Raw genomic sequence first — 24,626 nt, forward strand, 5'->3', positions numbered from 1 at the left:
CTTCCTGAGCACCCAGGCGCCCCTCCCTTGACTATAATTTTATGATGAAGATGATCTTTTGGCTCAGCTCCGGCCACCCCACCCCAGTTCCCCAGTCTGCCCAGCTCACATCCAGGGTAGCTTTTACCTACCCGTGCCCAGGACCTCCTGAGGACTGTCTCCATAGGTGGTCCCCACTCTGAGCGGCCTTGGGCACAGGTGCTCTGCCCATCCTACAGGCTCTCTGGGCATAGATCCAGCCTGGACGGGGGGCTGTACTGGCTCTTGCTTGACGCATCTGTTTAGCAGCTGCGGCTCTGTGCCCAGTGCCCAGACACTGTGAATCTGGCATTTGGGAGCCGAGACTCAGGTCAGCTTCCCCGGACCGAGTGAAAGCCCATGGCTGCCTAGGAATGCCCTGGACCTCCAGGGCACGGGAACCCTTCCTTACATCTCTCTCCCTCCCTCCAGCACACTATTAGCTCCCAGAGACACGAGCTGCAGTGACAGAGGGGGTGAGCCATCTTGCTCTTCCAAAAGGCACCTCTTGACATGTGGACATGGGGGCATCTGTGAGGCCTTGTGCCATGATCACACGGACCCGCTGCCAAAGAGGCAACATTCCTGGGACTCATCTCTCAAGGGGAAGCCCCCTGTGATGTTTGTCACATCTGACTGGAATAGGACAGAGGCCTGGTGAGGGCAGGCAGAAGCACAAGAGCTAGGAGAGGAAGGGTACCATCTCCCAACCTAAGTGGGGGGACTGATGGGGCTGCAGTAGTCCAGGGTGTGATTCATCCTGAATGAAAGCTGGGGGACGAGCACCTGCGGAAATGAAAAAGGAGGACATTCTTCCCTTCCTGCGCATTTGCTGTAGGGGCTGGAATCATTAGTTGGGGTGGGTGGGGGTAGGGATGCTGGTGAGGACACTCTCAGCCTAGGTCAGGTAGGACGAGGTTAGGGAGTTTTTGCCTCAGGGATGTGGTCGCAGCAGCCCTTCATTCCCTAAGTGCTCGGCACATGCTTGCTGCTGATGGCTTCTGGAGTGCAGACGCTCCGGAATCCTCCGACGCTCAGAAGGGAAATCCTGGGACACTTTCTTACTTCCCTTTCTGGATGTGGCAGGCGTCCCTCAGTCTCTTCTCCCTTTCTCCGATAATGACAGAGCCCCTTTTTCATAGGGCATACAGACAGCCAGAAGAATGATATTTCCCAGAGTTCTTTGCAGCTAGGTGTGGTCATGTGACGAAGTTCTGGCCAATGGATCATGATGGAGACTGATGTATGCAAATTTCACACTAAATCCTTACAGGGAGGGACTGTCCCCTTCTCCTACTCTTACTAGTTATGCCTTGGAAGGTGAATGTGCTGAAGGTGAATGGGCCACAGGGGTGAGAGTGACACCCCATAGAGAACAGAGCCCACACAATGGAAGGAACCTGGGTCCCTGGACCAGGAGAACAGAGCTGTCATCCCAGTCAAGGGCACCATCTCTGAATTGTTATGAAAGGACAACAAAGTGTCTACCTTGCAGAAGTCCCTGCGATTCTGGATCGGTCACACACACCCAAACCTGTCTCTCTCTCTCTCTCTCTTTTTTTTTTTTAAAGATTTTATTTATTTGTTAGAGAGAGAGGGAGAGAGAGTGAGCACAGGCAGACAGAATGGCAGGCAGAGGCAGAGGGAGAAGCAGGCTCCCTGCCGAGCAAGGAGCCCGATATGGGACTCGATCCCAGGATGCTGGGATCATGACCTGAGCCGAAGGCAGCTGCTTAACCAACTGAGCCACCCAGGCGTCCCCCAAACCTGTCTCTTGATACCACACTGCCCAACCCTTACCCGGCGCCACATTCAAAGCATTCAGATTTTGTTCTCAAGAGTTTTCCTGGGGCTGAATATCTTAGGATAACGTCCAGAGAAGAAAGGCTAATGTGCAAATTACTGAAGGACATGTATTTATACTGATAATTCCCACACCTGATTACAAGCTTCAGGAAGTTAACCTTCCTGGAGTTACGAGACTATACTAGCACCCCGAGCATAAAGCCACATACTTGAACCATGGAAAGCAGGCTTGTGGAATGCAAATACATGTTCATTTGCTGCTGGTAGGAGACAACGCACAGCAATAAAATAAAGACCTTGGGAGTTCCAGAGTAGACAACGCACAACTCTGGGATCTGATCACCACCTCACTGATCCACATGGTGAAGGCCCCGTGTGGGCGCAGCCTTCTACCCCAGGCACAAGGACGGGCTGGGGTTCCAGTGTGCCTCTTGGGAGCCGGGCTGGCTCCATGTCTTAGAAGAAGACAGGGGGCTGCTTGCCTAAGGGGAGGGCTTGCTTCATATCCCTCTGGAGTTTCAACCTTCCTCTTGCCACTTAGGACACAACAAGCTGGCTGGGGAGCATGACCTTCACATATTCCTAGCCTCCTAAGGGACCCTGATACGCTAACTGGGGCCATGTTTGCATTATTAAAATGCTTCCCTGTTTAGCCTGTGCAACCTGGTCCGATTTCTTTCCCCAGATTCAGAACCTCGGGTGGGAGAGTAGGCGGAGGACTGCATGGTAATGGGGCCATATGTGAAATCCAGGGAGTGGAAAGCCTTAGATTCCCAGTGAACCACTTTCTGCCTCTAACTTACAATGTCTGCTCGGCTCAGGAACTTTCTACCTGCAGCCTCCTCTGCGTCTCCCATGGTGGTGGGGGGTGTAGGTGCCAGCCCCTGGGGAGAGATGGGCTCCCATCAGGGTAACCAGAAAATCGGGGAGGAACTTCCCTGAGCACCTACTATGTGCCCCACATGGTACCAACTGCTTTAATCATGAGCTCATTTTAGATCAGGACGGGCCCTAGGGAGCTGGCATTAGAACCCAGCCGTGGGTGATCCCAAGGTTGTCTGTGTCCCCAATAGTAACTGACCCTCACATTCCATGCCAGCAGTGATGCCCTTACCTATCAAGAGGGACTGTCACCTGAATGGCCACCTCAGGGTTACCAGCCTTCTACCATCGTGAACTATACCCCCAGACCTCATCTCTTCTCCAGCAATTCCATGAGCTTTCTGGGGTCTGAGCTAGTTTTACTCAGGGGAGGGTGGGCAAGAAGGATGGACGGGGCCTGTATTTGAGACTAAGAAAGCCTTCTTAGTCATCTGCACTGTCTTTCTTCAAATCTTCTTACATTTGTATTTGCTGCTGGAGAGCCTCCCCCCAGGCAGGGCCTGTCCCCATGTGGTGGAGAAAGAAACCCACAGCCAGACAAATGTAGTGACTCTTCTTGGACCAAGCAAAGAAGAGCGAGCTGAAACCAGAGCTCCAGGTTCCGGATCCTTAAACCTTTCTGTGAGCACTGCGGTCTACATAGGCCTTGTCAGGGGTCTACACAGCCCCAGGAACCAGCCCCACCAACTCCAGAGCAGGACACGGCTCTGAGAGGCTTGCGGGCAGGTGGTAGGTGTCACTGGGGCAGGGGGACACTCACCAGCCTGGAGCCAGATCTGCTCCAATGTGGTCCACAGCTGCATGGGGCCCTGCTTCAGGACGGAGCTGGGCACCGTCAGCTCCGACATGGCCTCCTCCAGCCGGGAGGCTGCGATGGAGGATGCGTGCCGTGAGCCTGCCGAACGAGAGGAGAGGCGGCTGAGTAGTCATGAACAAGCTCACGGATGCACAGGGAAGGGCCCTCCTTGGCCCCTCAGCCATGACTGGGATGAGGAGCTCAGAAGGGGCAGCTGGGCAGCATGCCCACTCCGAGGAGTCGATCACTAAAGAAGACAGGCCTGGATGCTGGCCAAAGTGCCTGTAACACTGAGAACAGAAATGACCCGGATGTCCAACAACAGGGGGTGATTCAAAATCCATGCAGGGCTCATCGTCTGAGACCCCGCGGCCATCGCACGAATGGCACAGAGGCACGGAGCTGGAAGGAGAAGGGTGCTCACGGCACACAGTTAGGGGGGAAAAAGCCATAAAAGGGTACAACCAAGGGTTGTACAAACAAGGGTACAAAGAAATGGCCTGGAAGAAAGACCTTAGAGGCCATTCCTATGGTCTGGGGGGTGAAACTGAAGGATTTTTCTCTTCTCCCTTCTCTCTTCGCTTTCTCTTTTCCCAGGTGCACATTACTACTTCTTCTACAGAAAGGTCCCATTCAAGGCTGTGCTGGGCCAAATCCTTGAGTAGCAGCAGCTCCGCGGGCCCCTGTGGTTCTGAAGAACCCCGCCCCCCACCCTGCCCCGGCAGCTCTGAGTGACTTGGGTCCCTGCTCAGGATATATGGCTGTTGACATTTTTACACTTCACATGCAGATGAAACACGAGCCCTTTCTTCTCCCCCTAGCTGGGGCAATAAAGGCTCCAATAAACTCAGGAGACCTCGGGACACTCCCAGATGGTCTCAGTTTCCAAGATGAGCGCCCATGGAGCCTAATCATTTGCTCATGGTTCATCCCCTCTTCTCCGCAAGGGTGCCGGGCCCCCCTTCACCATCCCTGCTTTGGAGTCAGCAGCTCTGCAGTCAGCCCAGTGCCCTTCGGATGTGCCCCCGAGTCAGGTATGGGGCTCGGCCCAGGGCAGTCCAGCTCCGTCAGGGACAACAAAGGCGCACTCAGCTCACGTCCGCAAGTGGACAGAAGGAGCAATGCCACAAACACAACTCCTTCGTGCTCTGTTCTGTGACCTGTTCTTCTTCTTGTGCCTTGGCTATTCTGCTTTCATTGTATCCTCATTGAAACAGTCCCCTTTGAGCTTAGAGTTGTAAGTCAAAGCTCAGCTCATTCCTTCCTACTTGACTCCATCTACTAAGGTCACTTTAGTAGTAGACCCTGGCCTCAAGCTTAGCCTCCAGGGAGATGGTTTCTGGGCTCCACAGATGTCTCTCTGCTCGGGCTCTCCTCCCTGCACCCCCACCCAGGAGGCAGGGTCCCTCCTTTGCCTGTTCTAGCTGCTCACTTCCCACCCCAGAGTCAGCCAGAAAGGGGCCCGATGGCGGCTCCTTAGCTCCTCAGAACCAGGCTCTGGGGCTGCAGCTGACTGGGAGCAGGGTGGGTTTGGCCAGGCTGGGCGATGCCACTCTCCCCACTTGTGCTCGGGCCGAGAGTGAGCCATGAACCCACATAGACAGCCGCCCGCCCACAGGCACGTTCTTACCGGAGTCTGCATCATGGGCGTCAGGCAGAGTCAGGTGCATGCCACTCTGCTTCTTCAGGGTGATGCCCTCGCCGAGGCTCCCATCCTTTTCCAGGCCTCTGAAAGGCAAGGGAAGGCCAGGCCCTGGTGAGGTGGAGGGCTGGCAGGGAGAATAAGGGAGCCTTGTGCCAGGCCAACTCTGAGGCTGAGAGTTCAGGGCAGGGAACTGAGTCAAAGCGGGACCATTAGAAAGGATGGAGACCACCAGAGTGGTAGAACAGATCAGAGCTCAGGTGTGGGGTTCTAGAATATGGGTCACTCTAGTAGCTACACTGACATGCTGTGAATCCTCAGCACATCCACACACACACACACACACACGCTGCCAACATGTGCCTCTGGGGTCATCAGTCTCCCCGCTGTTCCTCAATGCTACCACATTTCATCCCCACGGCTAACATTTGCTCAAGCTGCTGCCACCAAGAATGTTCTCGCTGTTCTTCTGGTCCACCGAAAACCCTCCATAATTTACAACTCAGCCCAGTGCCCTCCATCCATCCAGAAAGCCCTCTGTGGCTCCCGTGCCCTTCCTCCCTTGCCCTCCATCAGCATGCTGCCAGCAGCACGTTCGAAATTCTCCCTCCTCTGAAGTGTGTGATGCTAGAAGTGCCCCAGGCCAGCAGGAGGTCTCTGCTACCTCCTGCTGCTTTCACAGTGTCTAGCAGAATGCCAGGCACAGAGCAGGCACCAAGGCCTGTCTCCCAAGGAAAGCCTGGTCTTCATGGGCTACCAGAAATGCCCCCAGCCCACATCCCAGGGAAGGAAGGTGTTCCTCACCCCATGCCCGGAAGAGCCAGGTACACAAGCATGGTCATCTCCCCTGCCCCCAATTCCCCAGGTCCTCGAAGCTCCCACACCATAGAGAGGCTCCTCTTTTCTCAGAGTGGGAGGTCGGGGAGCTGCCAGCTCAGAAAGGTAGCACAGCCTGTTGTGCCCATTGCCCCCAGGCGCTCTGCCCAGTTCTGGGGTCGCCCTTGAACCTGCTGCCTGGGAAAAGCTTGGAGAAAGGCTAAGGTGAAAATGGCAGGAGAGAAGGCAAAACAAGTCCTGGGGCCAGAGGCTTCTTCCCTCCACTGGGGCGCCCAGACGTTGGTCCCAGCAAGAATGCCAGGGCCCCATGCCTGCCATTTAAACTCAGGCTCATGCTGGCCTGAACTTGGGTCTGCTGGTGCACAGCCATTGTGTGGACATTAGAGGAGACCACCCACAAAACACAGTGGGTCCCAGTTGGGGCCTTTCCTCCCCATCCTCTTCCACTCCCGGAGGCACTTGAGTGTGGTGCCGAGGAGCCAGAAACACAGGCCACCCCTCCTCAGCTGTGGGACCCTCAGCAAAGCTACTTAGCCCTTCTGAGTCTTAGTTTTCTCATTTTGCTTAGTGTGTGCAGTAATCAGCGGGGGAGGTCGGTCTCACAAGGTTTCCGTGAGGAGTGTGGGAGGCGACAGAGGCAGGTGCCAGGCACCCACAGCCTCTTGTCCCACCTGCTCTCCCAGCCCCTGACGGGGACACTCCAAGGGCTCAAGAAACAGCCCATCTCAGGGACCTTTTGCCACCTGGGTCTAGGCCAAGATACAGCATCGCTCCTGCTCTAAAGAACCTGGCGGCCAGGCAGGAGGGAGCGTCCACGATTAACACTTAGAAAGACCTAGTTCAAGAGCATTGAGATAAAAGGGTCAGAGGCTGGGTGACTGCAGGCTCCGAGAAAGAAGGCATTTGAACGGGGCCTGAGGGGTGTGAGCTGGCCAGGGTGGAGCAGAGAAGGAGGGCACCTGGGTGGGACAGGTAGGCCAGACCTTCAGGCTGTGGATTCTGGCCTCTGTCCTCAGCTGCCCCAAACCAGATTTCACAAGTTCTAGTTTCTGCTCTGTGGCTCCAGGTTCAGAAAGCATGCTCCCTATTCTGGGGAAAGCCAGGAAGGGTACAGGATCCTGCCCTCTGGTCCTAGCAATGTGACTCCAGATAGCTGGCCTGCCTGAGCCCTACCCGACCTGAGTGGGGAACTGCAGGAGGTTCCCCGAAAGAGGTGCCTGGGGAACCTAGGAGGAGCTCCACTGGGCCCTCATATCAGAGATGAGTGTGTGGGTGGTGATATAAAGCGACCCCAGTGTGATCCTACAGCCCCAGCCCCTGTGAGAACATGGGGCAGCCCCACAGATCTGCTGCCTGGAGGGGGCCCCCGCGCGTGGAGGCAGAACACAGCTCGGGGGGACCCCGCCAAGGCCTCCTGGATGGGCAGGCAACCAGCCACCCAGCCGATGGGGAGTCCCTGCCACCTTCAAGGACAGCTCCTCTCTGTAAGGGGAGCCGGACTGCTGACCTGCCAACGTAGCTGCAGCCAGTGAGCAGCTGTGCAAGGGGCCTCTCAGGGCAGGTCTCCTCACACCAGAGTCTGGGCCTCACCCCCACATCACCCAGCTGCCAGAAAGCTCCCCATTCCCTTTCTGGAAAGTCCTTCATCCCAGAGCCTCCTTCTGGCAGCTTCTACTCACTGGGTCCTGCTCTGCCCTGGAATCTCCCAGGCCTTTCAAAGGCCTTCAAAGAGAGGCAGACCCTACTTTGCCCAGGGATTGCTCTAACCCCCCTGGATTAGCCTGGGGCCCCCTCTGTAAATTTCACCATTAGAGACACATGCCTCTGGGGACTGCGAAAGCCTTCTGGTCCCTGTGAAAATGCAAACACATCTGTCAGAGGGGGTCTTCCGGGAGAGGACACAGCTAGCAATTTCAGGGAAGGGGAGGGAGGCAGCACCAGAGAACAGGAGGACTATGTGCATGGGCCTGGCACAAAGCCCTTTTTTTGCTTTGGGCTGCACAGTGTCTGAGGGGATTGGAGCAAAGACTTTCAGCAGCTTCAACATGGACTAGAGTGCCTACTCTGACCCAGGAAAAACCTAGAGCCCAGGCTGGGCGCTATGGTAGGAGACAGGATGTGTGGAGCTGGTGTGTGAGTTGGGGAGGGTGGGTGGAGCAGGCCCTTCAGGAACTCAGCTTCCCCCTCCTCTTCTAGCTTCCAAATGGAGCCAGGAAGAAGCGCTGGGCTCAGGATGGCTGGGACTCAGAGTACCCAGGTTCAAGCCCCAGCACTACCATGAAGCAGGTGAGTGACTCTGGAAAATTCTAGAAGGGTCTTGGACTCTCAGTTTCCCTCCTGGGCTGAGGCTAAGATCTGACAGTGTTTAAGATAGGAGCAACCAGCCCAGAGCCCGGCCCAGACGCTCAGTAATGACTTCTTCTTACTCCTCTGAACTTCCGCTTCCTGAGATGGTTCTTTCTGTCCTTGCAGAGGACTGTCAAAAAGGTTAAAATTAGCCTTTGGATGTGAAAGGCCCCAGGAGCAGTAAGGAGCAGACTCTGATTCAAATACTGTCACCACCCCAGGCATCACAGCCACTCGGCTGTGGGCTGTTGCCTTGGCAACCACCGCCCGCCAATGTGGCCATCCACACCATGGGCAACCCCGGGGACGATGCCGGCCACTCACCCCATCTGGGAGAAGTTGTACAGGGTCTGCCACAGCCGCAGCATCTGTCTGCAGGTCACGAGGGCTTCCTCCGGGCCTTTCAGCACCTGCTCCAGCTTCACCTTGGTGAACATCAGGCTGCAGGGAGGGACGGCAGCAGTTAGCACGCAGCTGCAAGGGCTCCCTTGCCCCTGACTTTTCTCCAGGCTAGGACCCCAAGGCATTCTGCCCCATCACTCTGCCGGTCCCCCACATCCACTTGGCCCCCCATCCCAGACCCTCCTGACCAGCCTCTGAAGCACTGTCAAGTGTGGCTACGAGTCTCATTTGTTCCTCCTACCCACACCCACAGCATGCACTGTCCTCAATGACTGTGTGGCCATCCTTGTATTTACACGCTCCCCAGTGGCCCCCATATACAAGAGACAGTCCCAGAAGGCAACTCTTAATCAAGAAATGAAGCTAAGCAAGGAACTGGCAAAGAAAGGGCCCCTAAAAGGCAGAATTCTGCTTTAGACCTTGCCAGCACACAGTAAGTGCTCAGTTAACATCTCACTTGAAGTGCAGACTGTTTGCTGACCCTGGATACATGAGGACAGTCATTAGTCATGTGCTACTTTATCAAAGAATCCTTCACTGGATTTCCTAAAATAGCCAGCTCCCCTTATATGTGCAATAGGCTTAAAGTGCCACCAGATCCTATCTGGTCGTCGTTTAGAACACAGCCACTCTGCAAAGCAAGAGAACCACTTCAGAACCTCTTTCAACTTGAAAACTGGAGTCTTCTGAGGTCAGGATGGTGTGTGATGTGGGGATGTGGCCCTGATGGGGGCTGGGAGGAGAGGGAAGGGGCTGGCCCCACCAGAAGGCAGACCACAGGAGGGAGGCCAACTGCTTCCTCCCTCTGCCCTGGACACAGCAGAGACCATCAGAACACTGCTCCTCAGAACCAGGGCAGAGGGTCTGGGCAACCTGCATGCCAGGTGTTGACCCTTCAGTTGTCAGGGAGTCCTAGAGTCCCAGGGGAGGGTGGGTCAAGGCAGCTGGGGTTAGGAAATTCAAGGCCGTGGCCATTTACTAACGGCAGTGGAAGTCCTGGATTCTTTATACCGTGCGTCGTGCCAGCCACCCTGATGCACACCAGCTGCCTGGGCAGCATGTGAACTTGGCTGAGCCACTGAGACCCAAACAAGGCTGTGACTCTGGTTCTCAACGGATGGGGAGCAGTGAGGCCCTTTTCATCCTGGCATCGCTGTTGGACAAACGCACATGACTGTCAGGCCCTGTACTTGATCACTGCCCGCTGCTTCTGCCGGCCCATCTGAGGCTGGCATGCAGGCCCTTGCAGAGGCTGAGTGTGCTTCCTGTGATCTGAGGCTGCAGGCACCGGATGGGGAGGCCAGCCTCCGCCTGGGAGCTTTCCACTCTGATCTTCTCCCTCACTCCGAGCATCCCCATCCTCCCACTGCTTTCCAGTCTCACCTCTCCATGTTCGTCCCTTCTCAAGTCTGACCTTAAATTCTACCTTCCCAGACGCTCAGGATGCCTTGTGCCCTTCTTAGAAAATCTGCTAACTGGCTGGCTTACAAGGCCCCGAGGGCAGAAAGCGTGGTCCCCACCGCATGGACTGCACAGGCCTGGGCAGGAATGTGGTCTCTGCATCCTAGTGCAATGAGAACCAGCCCTGCCATCCCTACCCTCCCTTCCCGGATTCTGCAAGGGTCCAACACTCTGCAAGTATTAGGTGCCTCCGCTTTAGGAATCTGGAGTAGAAGACACAGTTCCGCCTTCAAGGTAATATATTGGTGCTAAAGATGACACGGTACCCAGATAATCAGGTAGTTCATACTCAGTGCAGAGAAGGTAGAGATCAGAGATCCTGCTGGGGCTGGCCTGTGATGAATAGGAGGGTGGGGTAGGGTGGGGTGGGGTGGGTTGGGAAGGGGCAGGAACCAGAGGCTGGAGCAGCTGTCCATGAGGAGTGAAAACCCCTTCCTGCAGACTCAGGACACATCCACGCTCAAGAAAAGAACATCCAGGCAGGGCCACTCAGGGCTGGGCTAGGCTGGCTCCCAGGACAGTTCCCTGGGCACACCAGCCCGGAAGCCTTCCCCTGCGATGGCTCCTCCTCAGCTCCTCTCTGCTAGGCCACTTCCCCCTCCTGTGTCCCCGAGGGCCAGTGTGAGTGGCAGACCGGACCACACCATGTGCCTAGAACATAAGTGACTGCAAGCTGAGCTGGCAGACGGAGACTTCTACCAACACAGGCTGTTATCCTCGTGGCTGCTGACATTCCTTTAGCGTGAGTGACCTAGTGCGGAATTTCTCAACCAAACCACATCCTTTCTGGGCTGGGGCAAGCGCTCCAACAGTCAGTCACCCTCTGGTCGGATCCTTCCCTCCCGGATCCTGGATCCTGGAGGCTCCAGGTTAGCTCCTGAGATTTCCTTAGTCTCACAGCTAGGCACTGCCAAGAGGGATCTTCCTCAACAAAGAACCCTACCCAGACTGTCCGAGACATCAATTCAAGTGCCTTTGCGCTGCGACCTTCCATTCCTGCCGCTCCTCCTGGGGTGCCCGTGTGCTGCTCCTACAGGTATTAGCAACAACCTGAATTGGGGGACAGGCTCCTGGACTCATCCGTGCCCTTCTGCACATCATCGCCATTGTTGGGACTCACCCCTTCCCTCCAACTGCCGGCCAGCTCCTAAGCAGAGGTCACCCTCGGACTTCCTGTGTGTCCCCATGGCGGCCGTACACATGCCCCTTCAGGATACTCTTCACTGTGTTGTACTTCGTCATCTGCACACCTGGCGGCATGCCTCTAATTCATCGTTGGGCTCCCTCCACTCCTCTGTCGCGGTACAGGACACCCTCCCTATCCAGTATGCCAGGATGCATGGGGGGGCCTGGTTCTTCCCACGACAGTCGGAGAAGCCTGTGAGCGCTGGTGTGTTACTGTGGCTGGTGGGCAACACTTTCCAGCACACATCGGGGGTTCATGGAAAACGGTGCTTCCAGGCAGGGCTTCAGGGAAACTGCTGGCGATGGGGGCCAGGGGATATGAAGGGCAAGCCTGGGCTCCCCACTCCTTCAGCCAGTCCAGCCTCTGGCAGGCCTGTTTCATATACCAAATGGATCCAAAACATCACTGGAAGAAAGGATTCTGAGACTCTGCAAAAGCCCACTATTTTAATTCCGTGGTTCTAGCCCTCCTCAGAGAAGCTGCAGCATGACCACCCCTGCCCTTCTCTGAATATTCAGGAGTCTTTCCTTAGCACTTAATTACACAATCCATACCTCTAGATATTATCTATTTATACACATTATCTATTTATATATGCTTATCTTTTTTTGCCACATAGGCTTCTGAGTTCAATCACAAAGACACATTCCTATCGAGCATTTTTAAATTCAGATAATCTAGAAATGGTCTATAGCCAGTCATGCCTACAGATGGTAAAACCATTGTCTATCCTGTCCTGTGTCCTGCCACACATCCCCCCCAGAGGGGCAAGGACTCATCGTCCAGGGCCCTGCTTCCCGCCGCAGCAGGGTCCTCCCTGCCTCTCCAGTGCCTGACACAGAGCTGAGCAGTGTCTACTTAGTTGTGGGGGGAGTTGGGTCGTTACAACCAGCACATGCAGGGTCTCGTGATCTGTGTTAAATCAGAGCTGATTTCTGGCACCACCATGTCCCATGGCTGGGTCCTGCTTAGGAAGGAGGGGAGGACTCTGTTTGCTCAATGCCTCATCGCTGCAGAGCAGGCTACGGGGCCTCACAGCAAGCAACATGCGGCTGAGTCTGTTCTCAGCTGTCTAGAAGCTGGGTTTTATGGGGCCTGGATGGGACATGAAGCCATCTGGCTTCTTAGAGGACTCAGGGTCTTCCTCCTGGAGGACAGTCACCCAGGCAGAGCCGGAAGTCCCACCAAGCAGTGGCCCTGACACAGGAAGACCTAGAACATGGGCATCTGTGGGCCCCCTGACCCCCCCTGACGGGAGCCACCCTGGGAGAGGAGCGGCCATACTGCTGACCCCACATGGCAATGTCGTTCAGAGCAGACACACACTGGACCGGGGGTGAGAAACCCAAACGGAAGTCCCAGCTCCACTGTCACCCAGCAGGACACGTCACGGGTTCCAGTGACATAGGAGTGACATCTCCCACCAGAGGAACTGCAGTAACCTCTATGCGGCCACTGAGAAACACACAGCTGCACCCAGTCCTCAAGCACAGGCCAGCCCTGCGGCTGGGGGCAGGGACCCCCGCCCCCAAGCCACGGGCCTCACAGACCCAGAGGGGTGGGTTCCAGGCCTCGTGCCCTGGAAGGCTCTCAGAAAGCCTCCGTGGCCTGTTTGGCAAGGCAGGCGGTCCTCTGTGTGGATCCTGGGACTTCAGAAGTGTGTCAGAAAGGAAAGGGATAGGAAGGTATGGACGGAGGCCCAGCCCAGCGGGTCCAGGTGAAGCAGCTGCGGCTGAAACCCCTCTTGCAAGCACTTTCCTGTTTGTTAAGCAGTATAGGCCCAAGCGGAATAAACCCGAGGTCTTACAGGACTGAAGGCCCTTCCCACACCTTGCATCGGAAGGCAGATGTGAAAGTGAGTGTGCTCTCTGGGGAAGGGGAAGGAGCAAGAGTCCATGTAAACACACCATGGGTTCTGTCCCACCCCAGGGGGGAGGGCTATGGGAAGGATTCCTGGGTCCTGGATCCACAGCCCAATCCAAGCATCATGTGTGCCCTGGTCCTTGTAGGGAGGCCCAGGGAGGCCACAAGGCCACTCTCCAGGAGCTCACACCTTCCCTAAGAATGCCACCAGAGCTTGGAGGTCCACACTGGCCACCTCATGTGGCCAGGCTTGGGGATCCCTTAGGCAGTGTCTAAGGGTGTCCCCACCACACACACCTCTACCGTCGTGCTCTGCTCAAGGCGGGGACCGGCCACCTCCCGTGTCACCTGCACTGTCCTGCAGCTGGGGGTACAGACAGGCACTCGACCAGCATGGATAGGACCAGCCCCTGCTGGACCATGAGGCATCTCAGCCTTGCCAGCGTCTGTCTGCCTCTGGGCCAGCCCTTTTCCTTAAGGGGAAGATGCAGACCAGGGAGGCCGGTGTCTCTGGGTGTTCCCAGAGGACATCTTTGCCCACCTGCCCAGCCGCTCAGGCCAGGGGCTGCTGGAGGAAGTTTTGGGGGGAGGCACGGTTAGCCTGGCATCTGCCGCCTACTCCCTCACTTCCTGGGCCCTGCCTGGCCCCTGTTCCTGGGGTAGGATCAGCCTGCTAATTATTTGTTAAAAGGATTAAGATTTGGAGCCATTCCCATCTGAGGCACAGACAAATCATTTTTTCCTACTGCCATAGAGATATCTTAGGGTGAGCCTCCTCAAAAGTGGGTGAACATGAGCCCTTCCAAAGAAAATATTTTTTAAAAGAATTATTTTGTAAACAGGATATTTTTGTGAGGACGGCTTGAGCTAAGCAAGCCCTGTCCTGGGGTCAGAGGTCATCTTGTCCATTCTCCTTTTCCAGGAGTCTTGGATCAGTCTCTCCTTTGTGTCCCCCACCGGCTACTCCCCCCAGCACCCTGCTCCCAGTGGTAGGGGAGTACATGCAGAGCAGAGGCAGCTGCAGGAAGGACCTGGGCTGTAAGCACCATCAGTCCATATTTTCCCTTTCCAGTTCCTTTAAACAGCTCCCTATAAAATCACTCAGCACGTACAATAAGCGCCTGAGCACGGCCACAGCTGTCTAGCTGAAGGGCCTACCTCTTGCCCGTGGCTCACTCCCCAGCACACAAGAGCACATCATACTGAAACAGCCGTGGGCACCAGACAAAGCAGGTGCCTTCACCTCTCCGGGACAGTAACGGCACCACCCAGGAAGGCTTGCTGGGACGACCAAGGACAACAGAGCCCTATAAAGGCAGCCCTGAGGTACCTGGGTGGGTCAGTTGGTTAAGCAGCTGCCTTCGGCTCAGGTCATGATTCCCTGGTCCTGGGATCAAGGCCCGCATTGGGCTCCCTGCTCAGTAGAGCGCCTGATTCTCTCTCTCCCTCTGCCTGCTGCTCTGCTTATTTGTGCTTTCTATCTCTCTGTCAAATAAATAAAATCTTTAAAAAAAAAAAAAAAGAAAAAGAAAAAGGCAGCCCTGGCACATAGCCACCCCACAAGATAGGTCTCCTCAGCTCATGCCATCACTGCCAGTCTTCCCTAGCAGACTCTGTGCCTGGCAGGGACCACGTCTTTCTTATCTTCATATCCCCAATGACGGACCTGATGTCACTCAACAAATCTTTGTTGAATAACAGAAGGAGTTCAAGCCACAAGGGCTCAAAGAGGCCTGGGGAGCTGTGGGCGTTCCTGGGATCAGAGAAGTCCAAGAGAGGCTGCAGTGTCCCATAGCACTGTCCATTCTTCCTGGTCCCATCAACCCCATGCCACTGGCTCATGCCACTGGTCATAGAGGGAGCCCTCTCCACAGTGGGGGAGGGGATGGCAGCAGGTGTGGCAAATGCACAGAAGGGGGAATTATCTCTTTAAAGGACAGTAATTAGTAATTCCGGCTGATGGCTGTGCCGTGCTGTTTTAATGAAGAGTTCTATTTTTACAGAAAACACATAATTGAGTGAAAAAGAAGGCTATTCTTTGAGTCAGGCGGCCACGCCTCTGGAAAGTCTAAGTCCCCGGCCGGGGAGGCCAGAGTCTGCACACCGCATGGGGAAACACAGGAAGTGGGCCCCATCCTCCGTGGCTGAAAAGCAGGCTCCACGTGGGGTGACCCAAGTTCAAACCCTGGTTTCCCCTCTAGCCACCGGGTTTCTAAAGCAAGTCCTTTTACCTTCTCAGAACTTTAGTTTTGTATCCGTAAAATGGGAAGGATAGTGTCTGTGCACCCAGGGGTGGGGGTGGGGCTGTTCTGTGGAAAAACTGCAGAAAGGCCCAGTAGGGGGCTTGTGCTTCGAGAAGTGCTCCATCCAGGTTTGCCCCACCTGCTGTGGCTTACCCAGCCCGGATCCCACACAGCTGCATACTTATGCCCTCAAAGTGGGAATAATGGGGGTTGTTCATCCTCCCAGGGTCCCTGAGGAGATCAGGACTTAACACATGTGGAGCAGTTCAGAGCCTCCCACAGAGCACGAAGCGGATGCCCCACTCTCCTATTATTATTCTCCAAGCTTGTGGGGTTCAAGCATCTTGGGGCTGTCCAGCCCGCCACCTGGCTTGGGTTCTGGCCTCTGCTCTCTGCCCTGTACCAGCTGTCTGACCTTGAGATACCATCTAGCTCTCCCAGTCGTTTTTTCAAGTAGGAGGGCTGTAAAGAGCAGAAAATAAACACCCCCGAACAAGAAAACAGGGTAAGCGGAGCGAAGACTGGAAGATGTCAACAGCTGTGTGGGGGTCCCTCCTTCCCTCCAGAGCATCGAACTAAACCACTCCCATGGTCTACCCATTTGAGGGTCTACTGGGGATGCTGGGTGTCCAGCAGAGGGGCCCCCACAGGAGGAGGCGGGGGCAGAGCGCAGGCCACAGTGTCTGCTCCGGGGAGTGCTTCCACCCACAAGGGGAAGTTCAAACAGAATATCTAAGGCAATCAGGAAACAAACCCAGAAGAGAATCCAGTACTCAATTGAGTAGTTCAGTTTTCCATTTTGACCAACAGGGGTGAGGGGTGGGGGGGCTTCTAGGCAAAATGGAACTAGCGGGCTGGCCTAGCAGGGGTGAAGACTTGGAGGTGGGGCAGGAGGCCCAGCTGAGTGCGCTCAGAGGCCCCACCGGGAGGACAGGATGGGGACAGGCTGTCTGGTGGGAGTCACACCCGCCACCCCCATTCAGGCTGCAGTCACCTGGCTCCAACACCTGGCTCTACCCAGTGGCCCAGGAAGCCAGGTGGGTGCAGGGCAACATAGGTTGCACACACTCCTCCAAATTCCACGCCTCTGGGAGACTCCACCAGGGAAAATAACTGGTTGAAGTCACACACATGCTCTTTGAGGGTATTATTTTAAAGTAACTCCAATAGGAGTGACCTCCCTGAAAGGCAGAGGGCCAGCAGGAAGCCCAGCCTTCTCACCTTCCTAGAGACTAACCCCCAATACGGAAGGGACCCTGACAACAGCTCTTAGCCCTAACAACCAATGATTTCCTCTTGGGTCTGGGGCAGTAACTGACCTACGGACCCTCATCTTTTGAAGCTCATACTGTTAATTCCTCTTAATTCATTCAAAATGAACTACTTTTGAAGTATTAAACATCAACAGCCAGCAAACTTAGTGCTTCCCGAAATGAGCCCCTCCTTGCTTCAACAGCCCTGGTCCCGCAGGGAGAACAGCCTCAGGGCATTTCTGAGAGCAAGCCTGCACCTAAGCAGGCTTGGGGCTGGCTGGCCCACTAGGCCTTCTTATCTGTACTGACCCAAGGTTGACCTAGCAGGCCTCCAGGCCCTGCTTCTCTCAGCTGCCGCCTAGCTCCAGTTATCTCCAGATGACTCTCCAAACACAAATGCCTGATCTTGAACAGATAAGAACCCAAACCCTGCAGAGCCTTGCCCTGACCATTCAGGAGTGGAAGAACTTCCAGAAAGAAGGCCCCTAGATAGAAGAAAGGTAGGATCCCAGTCCGGTATAAATCACCAAGAAGCAAACACACCTCAGGCTAGGTCTGTATCCTCTGCCCAGTGAGCAGACCCTGGGGACCCAAAGACCACCCACTGCAGAAGGGAGGCCAACCCTGCCTCAGGGGCAAGAATACCCTCTCCGCCTGGGGCAGAAAGGCTTTGTCCTGGGGCTAGGCCACAGTGCCTGCCTCCAGCAAATGTTGTAGGCTGGGAGATCAGGGAGTGAGCATCAGGAAACGAGGAGCTAAAATCACTTCAAAACAAATTAAGAATTCTTTTTGGGGGGGAAAACAAACAAACAAACCACCTGCAAATAATACTTTCCTTTCCTTCTCTTCCCCAAACCAAACAACCTGGGTCATGGACCCTCCTGTGTGAGCATAAGCAGACTGGCGGCGGGAGACCGAGGCCCCTGACTGCAGTGTCCCACAGAGCAAGATCACAGGAGGCTGCACAGAATTACGGGCAAAGGGAAATGCTGAATGTCAAAGCAGCTTAGCTGATGAGGAACTGACCTTTGGGGAAGAAAGTGCTGGTGCCAGTGATTATGCCTGGCTTAACACTTCCCTCAGCCACAGGGCCTGCAAGTTTAACCCCTGGCTCTTGTCCTCATGGGCGGGGAGAGGGGGGTGCCCACTGCTAGCCAGAAAAGTTTAATGAATCCAGCAAAGCGATAAACTCTGTTCATGTTAATACCTTTGATTCCAGCCCCTTCACTAGAGTGTTGGTATTTTAAGTGTCTTTTTGATCTATTACAAGTCCTTCATAAGAGCCATCCAATAAACACAGCGGGTTTAAGTCAGAAATGTTAACACAGGCCCGGGACTCTGAGCCTTCTGCCTAGTGGATTGCACCAATCGAAATAACCTGAGAAGAAGGTGAGGCAGCCCAGGTAGATCAGACAGGTGCCCTTGAGGCCATAGTTAGCCTCAACCAGAACCAGCCAAGGTCTGGCCCCAGCTAGCCTAGTTATCAGCTCAAACATTTTCCAAAACAGCCTAGGTTTCCTGGGGGAGATGGCTGTGCCCATAGTTTGTTTACACAGGGCGAGCTCCAGCTTGTGGAGAGGTCCGTATTATTCCTGCGCTGAGAGAAGGGGGGTATCCCCCCCAGGTTCTGACACACCTTCCCCTAGGATCTTCTAATTCCCCCGGGAACCTGGGCTGGCCTAGGCAGAAACTCCCAAAAGGGCCTAACGGGACCCCCCAAGGGTGGGGCGGGAGGAGGTGGTCTTGCCCGGTGCCTCCTCTGCCACCCCTGGTCTGGGTTTTTCAAACCCAGTCTGGCAGGCTGCCAGGTCTGGGTGGGGGCAGTGACTGACAGGCTGGTTATTGGAAAGCTCCCATCATGAAGCTGAGGAATTTTGTTTGGTTACCATGGTGACCTTCACTACAAGCGCACTGACTAAAGCACAAGGAATCTGTTACCTAAAACCAGTGCCCCTGGAGCCCCAGCTTCAGGAGCCATGCTTATCAGTGGCCTGTTCCCCTTGACCCCATATTCCTGCCCCTCCCCAGCGGAGCCTCCCAGCTGCCTCCGGCTGCCGTGCTGGGACTGGTGCAGGCGGCTCCCAGAGCTTGCACACGACCAGACCACGCACGTTCCGCTGTGGGGCCTGGCTTGGAAACCAGCTCTAAATAGGGAGTCTGCTGCCCCCCTGAGGCCCCCTGCAGGCCAGCCAGCACACGTGTCCAGGGCTTAGTGGGAAGCCCGCAGGATTTCAGGAAGCTGTGCAGGGTGTCTGGTTGCCCGGTGCCAGGTTCACACTGTCCCCACGGGGACATCAGTCTCTGCCTCATCACGTTTCTGCCTTTTAAACTTCTGCCTTTTAAACCCAAGCTCCGTTCACTCAAGTTCATCCTGCAGCATGGAAATCAAGGTATTCTGTGCTGTGCTTTCTAATCCCTGAATTTCAAGGGATTTTCTGAAGTTCGGCTCCACGAGGGCTGGGTTTCTCTCCAGGAGTCATCTGCCTGCCTGGAGGAATGGTGGCCTCCCTTGGGCACAGCTAAGGAGCTCCCACACCTCTCACGGGGCTTCCTGCCTAGGCTTGTGCCTCCTGGGCCTGCACGAATGGCGCCCTCCTCCAGCTCAGTGCCTTCCATGCACCCTGCCCACAGGGGTCCCACGCTATGGTCCCACACTGCGAGTGTGCTGCCTTCCAGACACCCCGCTGCCCTTGAACATGCTTCTAAACCGACTGCGAGACTTCTTTTTGACTGAGTCTCACCACGGACTCGGAGGCAGGACAGATGTCCGTGTCTGGTATTTGAGAAAGCTCCTGGAAGTGGCACAGGAGACAGACAGCATGACCCGGCGAGGGCAGGGGCCCCACTGTGACCCTCACGTGGGGATAAGCTCGCATGGAAAGGGCTCCATTCCACCCACTGGCCTGCCCCCTGCACTCCCATGCCCCGTGCCTGGCTCCCTCCACCCTCAACACTAGCCTGCCAGCCTCTTCCCTCACTAAGACAGCCTCTGGGAGCCAATGCACGCACAGGTTCTGCAGAAGAGAAGAGCCCCTGAAAAGCCTCAACCCGTTAGAGCAGCCTTGGGGGGCTCCCGGTGGCATACGGAGCTCAGGCTCTCACATGGAGACCTCCATGGGGGTGAAGGGGGTTTGATTTTTTTTTGTTGTTGTTTTGCTGCCATGGTATTGACGGGACCAGCAGGTGAATTATCTGCCGTGACAACAGCTGGGGCCACACGCAGCTTGTTCCCGGCACAGGGAGCAGCTGGAAGAACAGAGCTCAGGCTCCAGGGAAGGGCAATGACATTTTTCAGTGATCCCTGGCCGGTAATGGGCTCAATGACATTTCCTGCTAATCCACGGGTTTCTGTACTCTGCCATCCCATCTGTGGGGACTGGTACTGCCTTATTCACAAAGAGCTGTGGTCAGGCTCTATGGTCACTCCAACAGAGCTCTGTGGCCTGTGGTTTTTCCACACCCACTCTCAACCTCCTAGATATAGGTATTTTTTTAAGGGTTGTTTTTTTTTAAGGTAACAGAAATGTATTATCTCACAATATAGGAGGACAGACAAGATATATATATATATATATATATATATATATATATATATATATTTTTTTTTTTTTTTTTTTTTTTTTTTTTTTTTAGTTAGTTTTGCAGTCTTTTAGGGCTGGCTCCAATCAAGACAGAGGTCCTCATGACCTTCCAAGGGAGGGACTCATGGTGGCTTTGAGATAAAGAGTCTGCCCCTGTTTCTCTATCCCTACTGTCCCCACATGGGCAGGCTTTGCAGAGCAAGGCACCACAGAGAATGGGATGCTCGGGTCCCCAGGCCTTTCTGCAGTGACAAAAACCAGAAGAACCCTAGGGATGGTACTCAAACACTTTCCCTTCTTGGGTTCAAACCTCAGAGAGGTCTCCCTACTGCCAGCCCCATGGCCCGAGCTCCTGTTGCCCTGGCAGTGACCTTGTGGTGTCTGGATGGAGCCATTCTGTTCTCATGCAGAACCCACCCCTTTAGAAGGCTTCTGCCAGCAGAAGTAGGGACACAGCTGACACAGAGTGGCATGGATATCCTACAGATCAACCAAGCACACAGTCTGAGCCAGGGAGGGGCCTATCACCTGTTTTGGGTTTAGGGTCCCATAGATGATCTGGTGAAAGCCATCTCCCTGGACACAGTAGCATAGGCACAACTGTTACGGTTCAGGTCTAGGCATTCTTGGTGGCCTAGAAGCACACCCATGGGCCTCATGACCGGGAGTCCCCAACCTCCGCAAGGACCACGTCTCCCCACCCTCCGCGAGGACACTTTCAGTGAGTGAAGCCTCTGGTGAGGGAGTTGGCCCCTGAGTGAGGTGAGGGCGGGAAAGGGGGAAGCACCCGTGAAAGGCAGGGCATACATACTACTCATGAGGGGGTGAAAGACTGGGGAGAAGGGGGGCTGCTTCACCTAGCCCCAGAGCCCAGGGGGCAGGAGGCGCCTCCCCTGAGGTGGGCTGGGGGTTGAGAGAGAGCCAGAACGCTGCCCTCCAAACCCAGCATCCCCACCCTACACACTGTGGGCTCCAAGCAGATTTTCAAAAAGTGCCATTAGCCTCCCCACCTCAGGCCAGGGGACATGATTCTGTCAGCAGAAAGCTTCAACCCAAAAGCTGGGAAGAAACACTGCATCGAGATGCCAAATGCTGGAACAGGAGGGCCCTTAGGGGACTGGGGGCCCGAGGAAGGGCCAGGTGGGCAGTAAGAGAATTCCCTGTGCCATTTCCTTCAAGACAGCTCTGTCCCCCTCTGCTCCCAGCCTCCACTGGCAGGTAACACTGCACTTGGGAAAAGGACTTGCTCATTAAACAACGTCAGATGCCAGGCCCAGACTCTTTCTTATGACACACACTCTGACCTGGGGCAGGGCCAGGACCCCTTCCCACTCTAGGAGTCTAAGATTCTCCTCCGCAGGGGCACCTGGGTGGCTCAGTGGGTTACGCCTCTGCCTTTGGCTCGGGTCATGATCTCAGGGTCCTGGGATCGAGCCCCACATCGGGCTCTCCGCTCAGCGGGGAGGCTGCTCCACACACCCCCCCAACTCTCTGCCTGCCTCTCTGCCTACTTGTGATCTCTCTGTCAAATAAATAAAATCTTTAAAAAAGAAAAAATTCTCCTCTGCACAGTTTTTGTCTCCATCAAGCCTAACTGACAATGGAGTAAACACACACACACACATGCACACACCTGTGTGCACACACATACACGCACACAAGCACATGCATGGCTGGCAGCAGATAGTGGGTCAGACTCTGCCTGACGCTCGTGAGAATGGAGCTTGGAAAAAAGTGATGTCAGTGGTACTGGAAGAGGAGGGCCTTTGTCCTTTGTGTATTTTCACGGAAGGTAAAAAAATAAACTTCTACACAGTAGGTAATGCTGTACTGTGCTTGGGATTAATGAGACAAGGGAACTCATCTCTTGGCCACATACACTATTTTATCTGTGTTTTAGTATTCCCTAAGCTATCTGCCTTTTGAAGTGAACTGATTTCACTTTCAATTTCAGTAATCTCCCAAATGCAGGGCTGAGGCTGAGGGTCAGGTCCAGCTCCTCAACACAAAGGACGGGCTCTGTAGAGTTGGCCACGCAGCAGCTCTTCTTACTCCTGGCCCATGGGCAGCTGAGCCTCACTGGAGACAGGATGGCAGGAGGACAGGAAGGGTTAGGAGTCAGAGTGGGCACAGGGTCAGTGTGGACTAGGAGCAGTGGGGCTGACCTGCAGGGGGAACGCCCGCCCTTGGCTTTATGCACTGGGGCTGCTCTTCAATGGGGCACGCTGGGAGCTTACCGTAAGGGCTCCCTGCTGCTCCCAAAACACACTTCTTGAGCCTTGGTGAGGCCAAAGTCAGCCTGCAAGGTTTGCAGGCAAGCTACCCATAGCATCCTCTGAAGGAGGCCAAAGGCCCAGGAAAGCCAGCTCTGCCCCCAGTGAGTTGGGGATGGACAGAGGAGATGCCCAGGCCCCCCACATGAAGGGAACCTCCTTTGGCTGGGTCAGCTGCGGCTTCCCTTTATCAGCTAACATGGCTGCAGCACCCACCAGTTTCCCCTGATTCTTTGTGAACCTGTCTTCATTGCCAGTGTGAGTCTCCCCTCCAGGGAGTTGGCACTGCGCTTCTTTCTGCTCTCCAAAGCAAGACAGCCTTGGCTGTGCTAAATAGACCCGAAGGGGGAACATGGTGGGAATAGGGGTGCTCCAGCGCCCATCATCCTGGCCTCCCAGGATCAAGGGAACAAGATCTATTGTCCCCAGTATCACATGCCTTAGGGAAGAGAACAGAAAACAAAAGATGACCGACTTCCTTACTTCCTCCTGCAGAGCCACACACCTTCCTGCCACAGCTGGCCCAGCATGTCTTCTGTTCCCCAGTGTCCTGACTGGGTGGCAGTGGGTCCTTTGTGTCTAGGTGGGGGCAGGAAAGTCTCACCCTGCCACACCCACCATGGCCTGGGCCAAATGATCGTGAACCCTGCTCCAAAGAGAGGGGCCCTTGGGCAGAGTGGCCTGGTTGAGGGGGGCAGATATGGAGCGCCAAGGATGGAGGGAGAGGCCAGGACTGCTCAGGAAGGAGGGAACCCCTTTCTCCCAATGCCTGTGACCTGCCTAGGGGCAGGGAGGTGGTTCACTGGGCCTCTGCCAGCCCAGCCAGAGTGAGCAACTCACCCTGAACTGGCTGGGCCAGGGTTATGATTAGGTTACACAAGCAGTGTCCCTGTGTGGCTCAAACACAGAGCCCAAGGCGAGGTGGAAGCAGCTCCAGCACGTGCATGTGAACACAGTCTCCCCTGGGGTCCCTGTTCCCCCTAGAGGCTGCGGCTGTAGCATGGAGCTCACCACTCACGCCACCCTCCCCCCCATGCCTCCAGGCACAGAATGACAGAGCCTTCTCTGACCCCATGGGGCCTGCCCCCCCTCCATCCTCCAGCCAAGGGCTGTGCATGCAGTTGGCACTTAATCAGTGTGCACCGGCTGGCTACGTGGCAGGGTGGGGGCGCGCACGGGCACCAGTGTCTGCGGCAGGCCGGCCCTTAGCCGTGTCCACAGGGAACTCACTTGAAGTTCTCGGGGTACTCTGTGATGGCCATGTTGATGACATCCAGGGCGTGCTGGTAGTACTTCTGGGCAGAGAAAAGGAGGGCCAGCAGGTGGAGGGCATTGGCATCATCCCCGCACACTTTCAGGGCCTCCTGCAGCTGCTCCATGGCGCTGGAGATCTGCCCGAGAAGACAGCGGGCTTAGCAACCTTCTCCACCCAACCTCCCCCCAGGATTCCAGGGCTATTGCCGGCCAATGAGGGCAGAGCAGACTCAAGTGAGACCCTGGGCCTCGGGTGCAGTGCTGACAAGAACACATGGCCCAAAGTACTGTGGCGAGAGGGTGCTATCATCCCAGGTCAGGCTTGGGAATAAAGAGGCAGGTTCATGGTGCAGCACAGAGGACCTGGGTGGGTGTGGGGGCTCCAAGGAGGCCAGCCCAGTCCCTTTGTGCAGAGCCAGAGGGGGCCTCTCCGCACCTGTCCGTGCAGGGATGGAGGTCAGCACTCAAACGCCCCTTCCTGCTCAGAGGCCCACCTTGGCAAGAGCTGCAGCTCTGGGGTCGGCAGGGAGGGGTGGGGAAATAGAAGCTGGCCCTGCCACTTCTTCGCTAGAGTCATTGGTTGACCTCTCTGAGCTGCCGTTCTTAGCTACAAAGTGAGGAGGGCAGTCCTGCCTGTGCCAGGAGCTGAGAGGGTAGGATGACATGAGAGAACATTCTGCCCAGTTCTGCACATGTGTGAGATGTGCCTATCCCTCCTCAAGTCCCCAGAGCCCAGGCAGCCTCAGAGCAGTAAGACACAGCCTTCTTATCCAGAGGCTTATC

At 55.4% G+C, this 24,626-nt stretch overlaps 1 protein-coding gene across 1 annotated transcript in view; it reads right to left on the reverse strand.

The window, feature by feature from the left end:
* Window positions 1-24,626, reverse strand: part of TTC7A (tetratricopeptide repeat domain 7A) — a 115,875-nt gene that overhangs the window by 17,772 nt on the left and 73,477 nt on the right. The window contains exons 15-18 of the mRNA XM_032351844.1: window positions 23,820-23,980; window positions 8,652-8,768; window positions 5,133-5,230; window positions 3,467-3,601 (exon numbers count right to left, since the gene is read on the reverse strand). Coding sequence (XP_032207735.1) covers window positions 3,467-3,601; window positions 5,133-5,230; window positions 8,652-8,768; window positions 23,820-23,980 — 511 coding nt within the window. The remainder of the gene's footprint in view (window positions 1-3,466; window positions 3,602-5,132; window positions 5,231-8,651; window positions 8,769-23,819; window positions 23,981-24,626) is intronic.

This window comes from Mustela erminea, chromosome 7 (assembly GCF_009829155.1).
Source record: "Mustela erminea isolate mMusErm1 chromosome 7, mMusErm1.Pri, whole genome shotgun sequence".
NCBI lineage: Eukaryota > Metazoa > Chordata > Mammalia > Carnivora > Mustelidae > Mustela > Mustela erminea.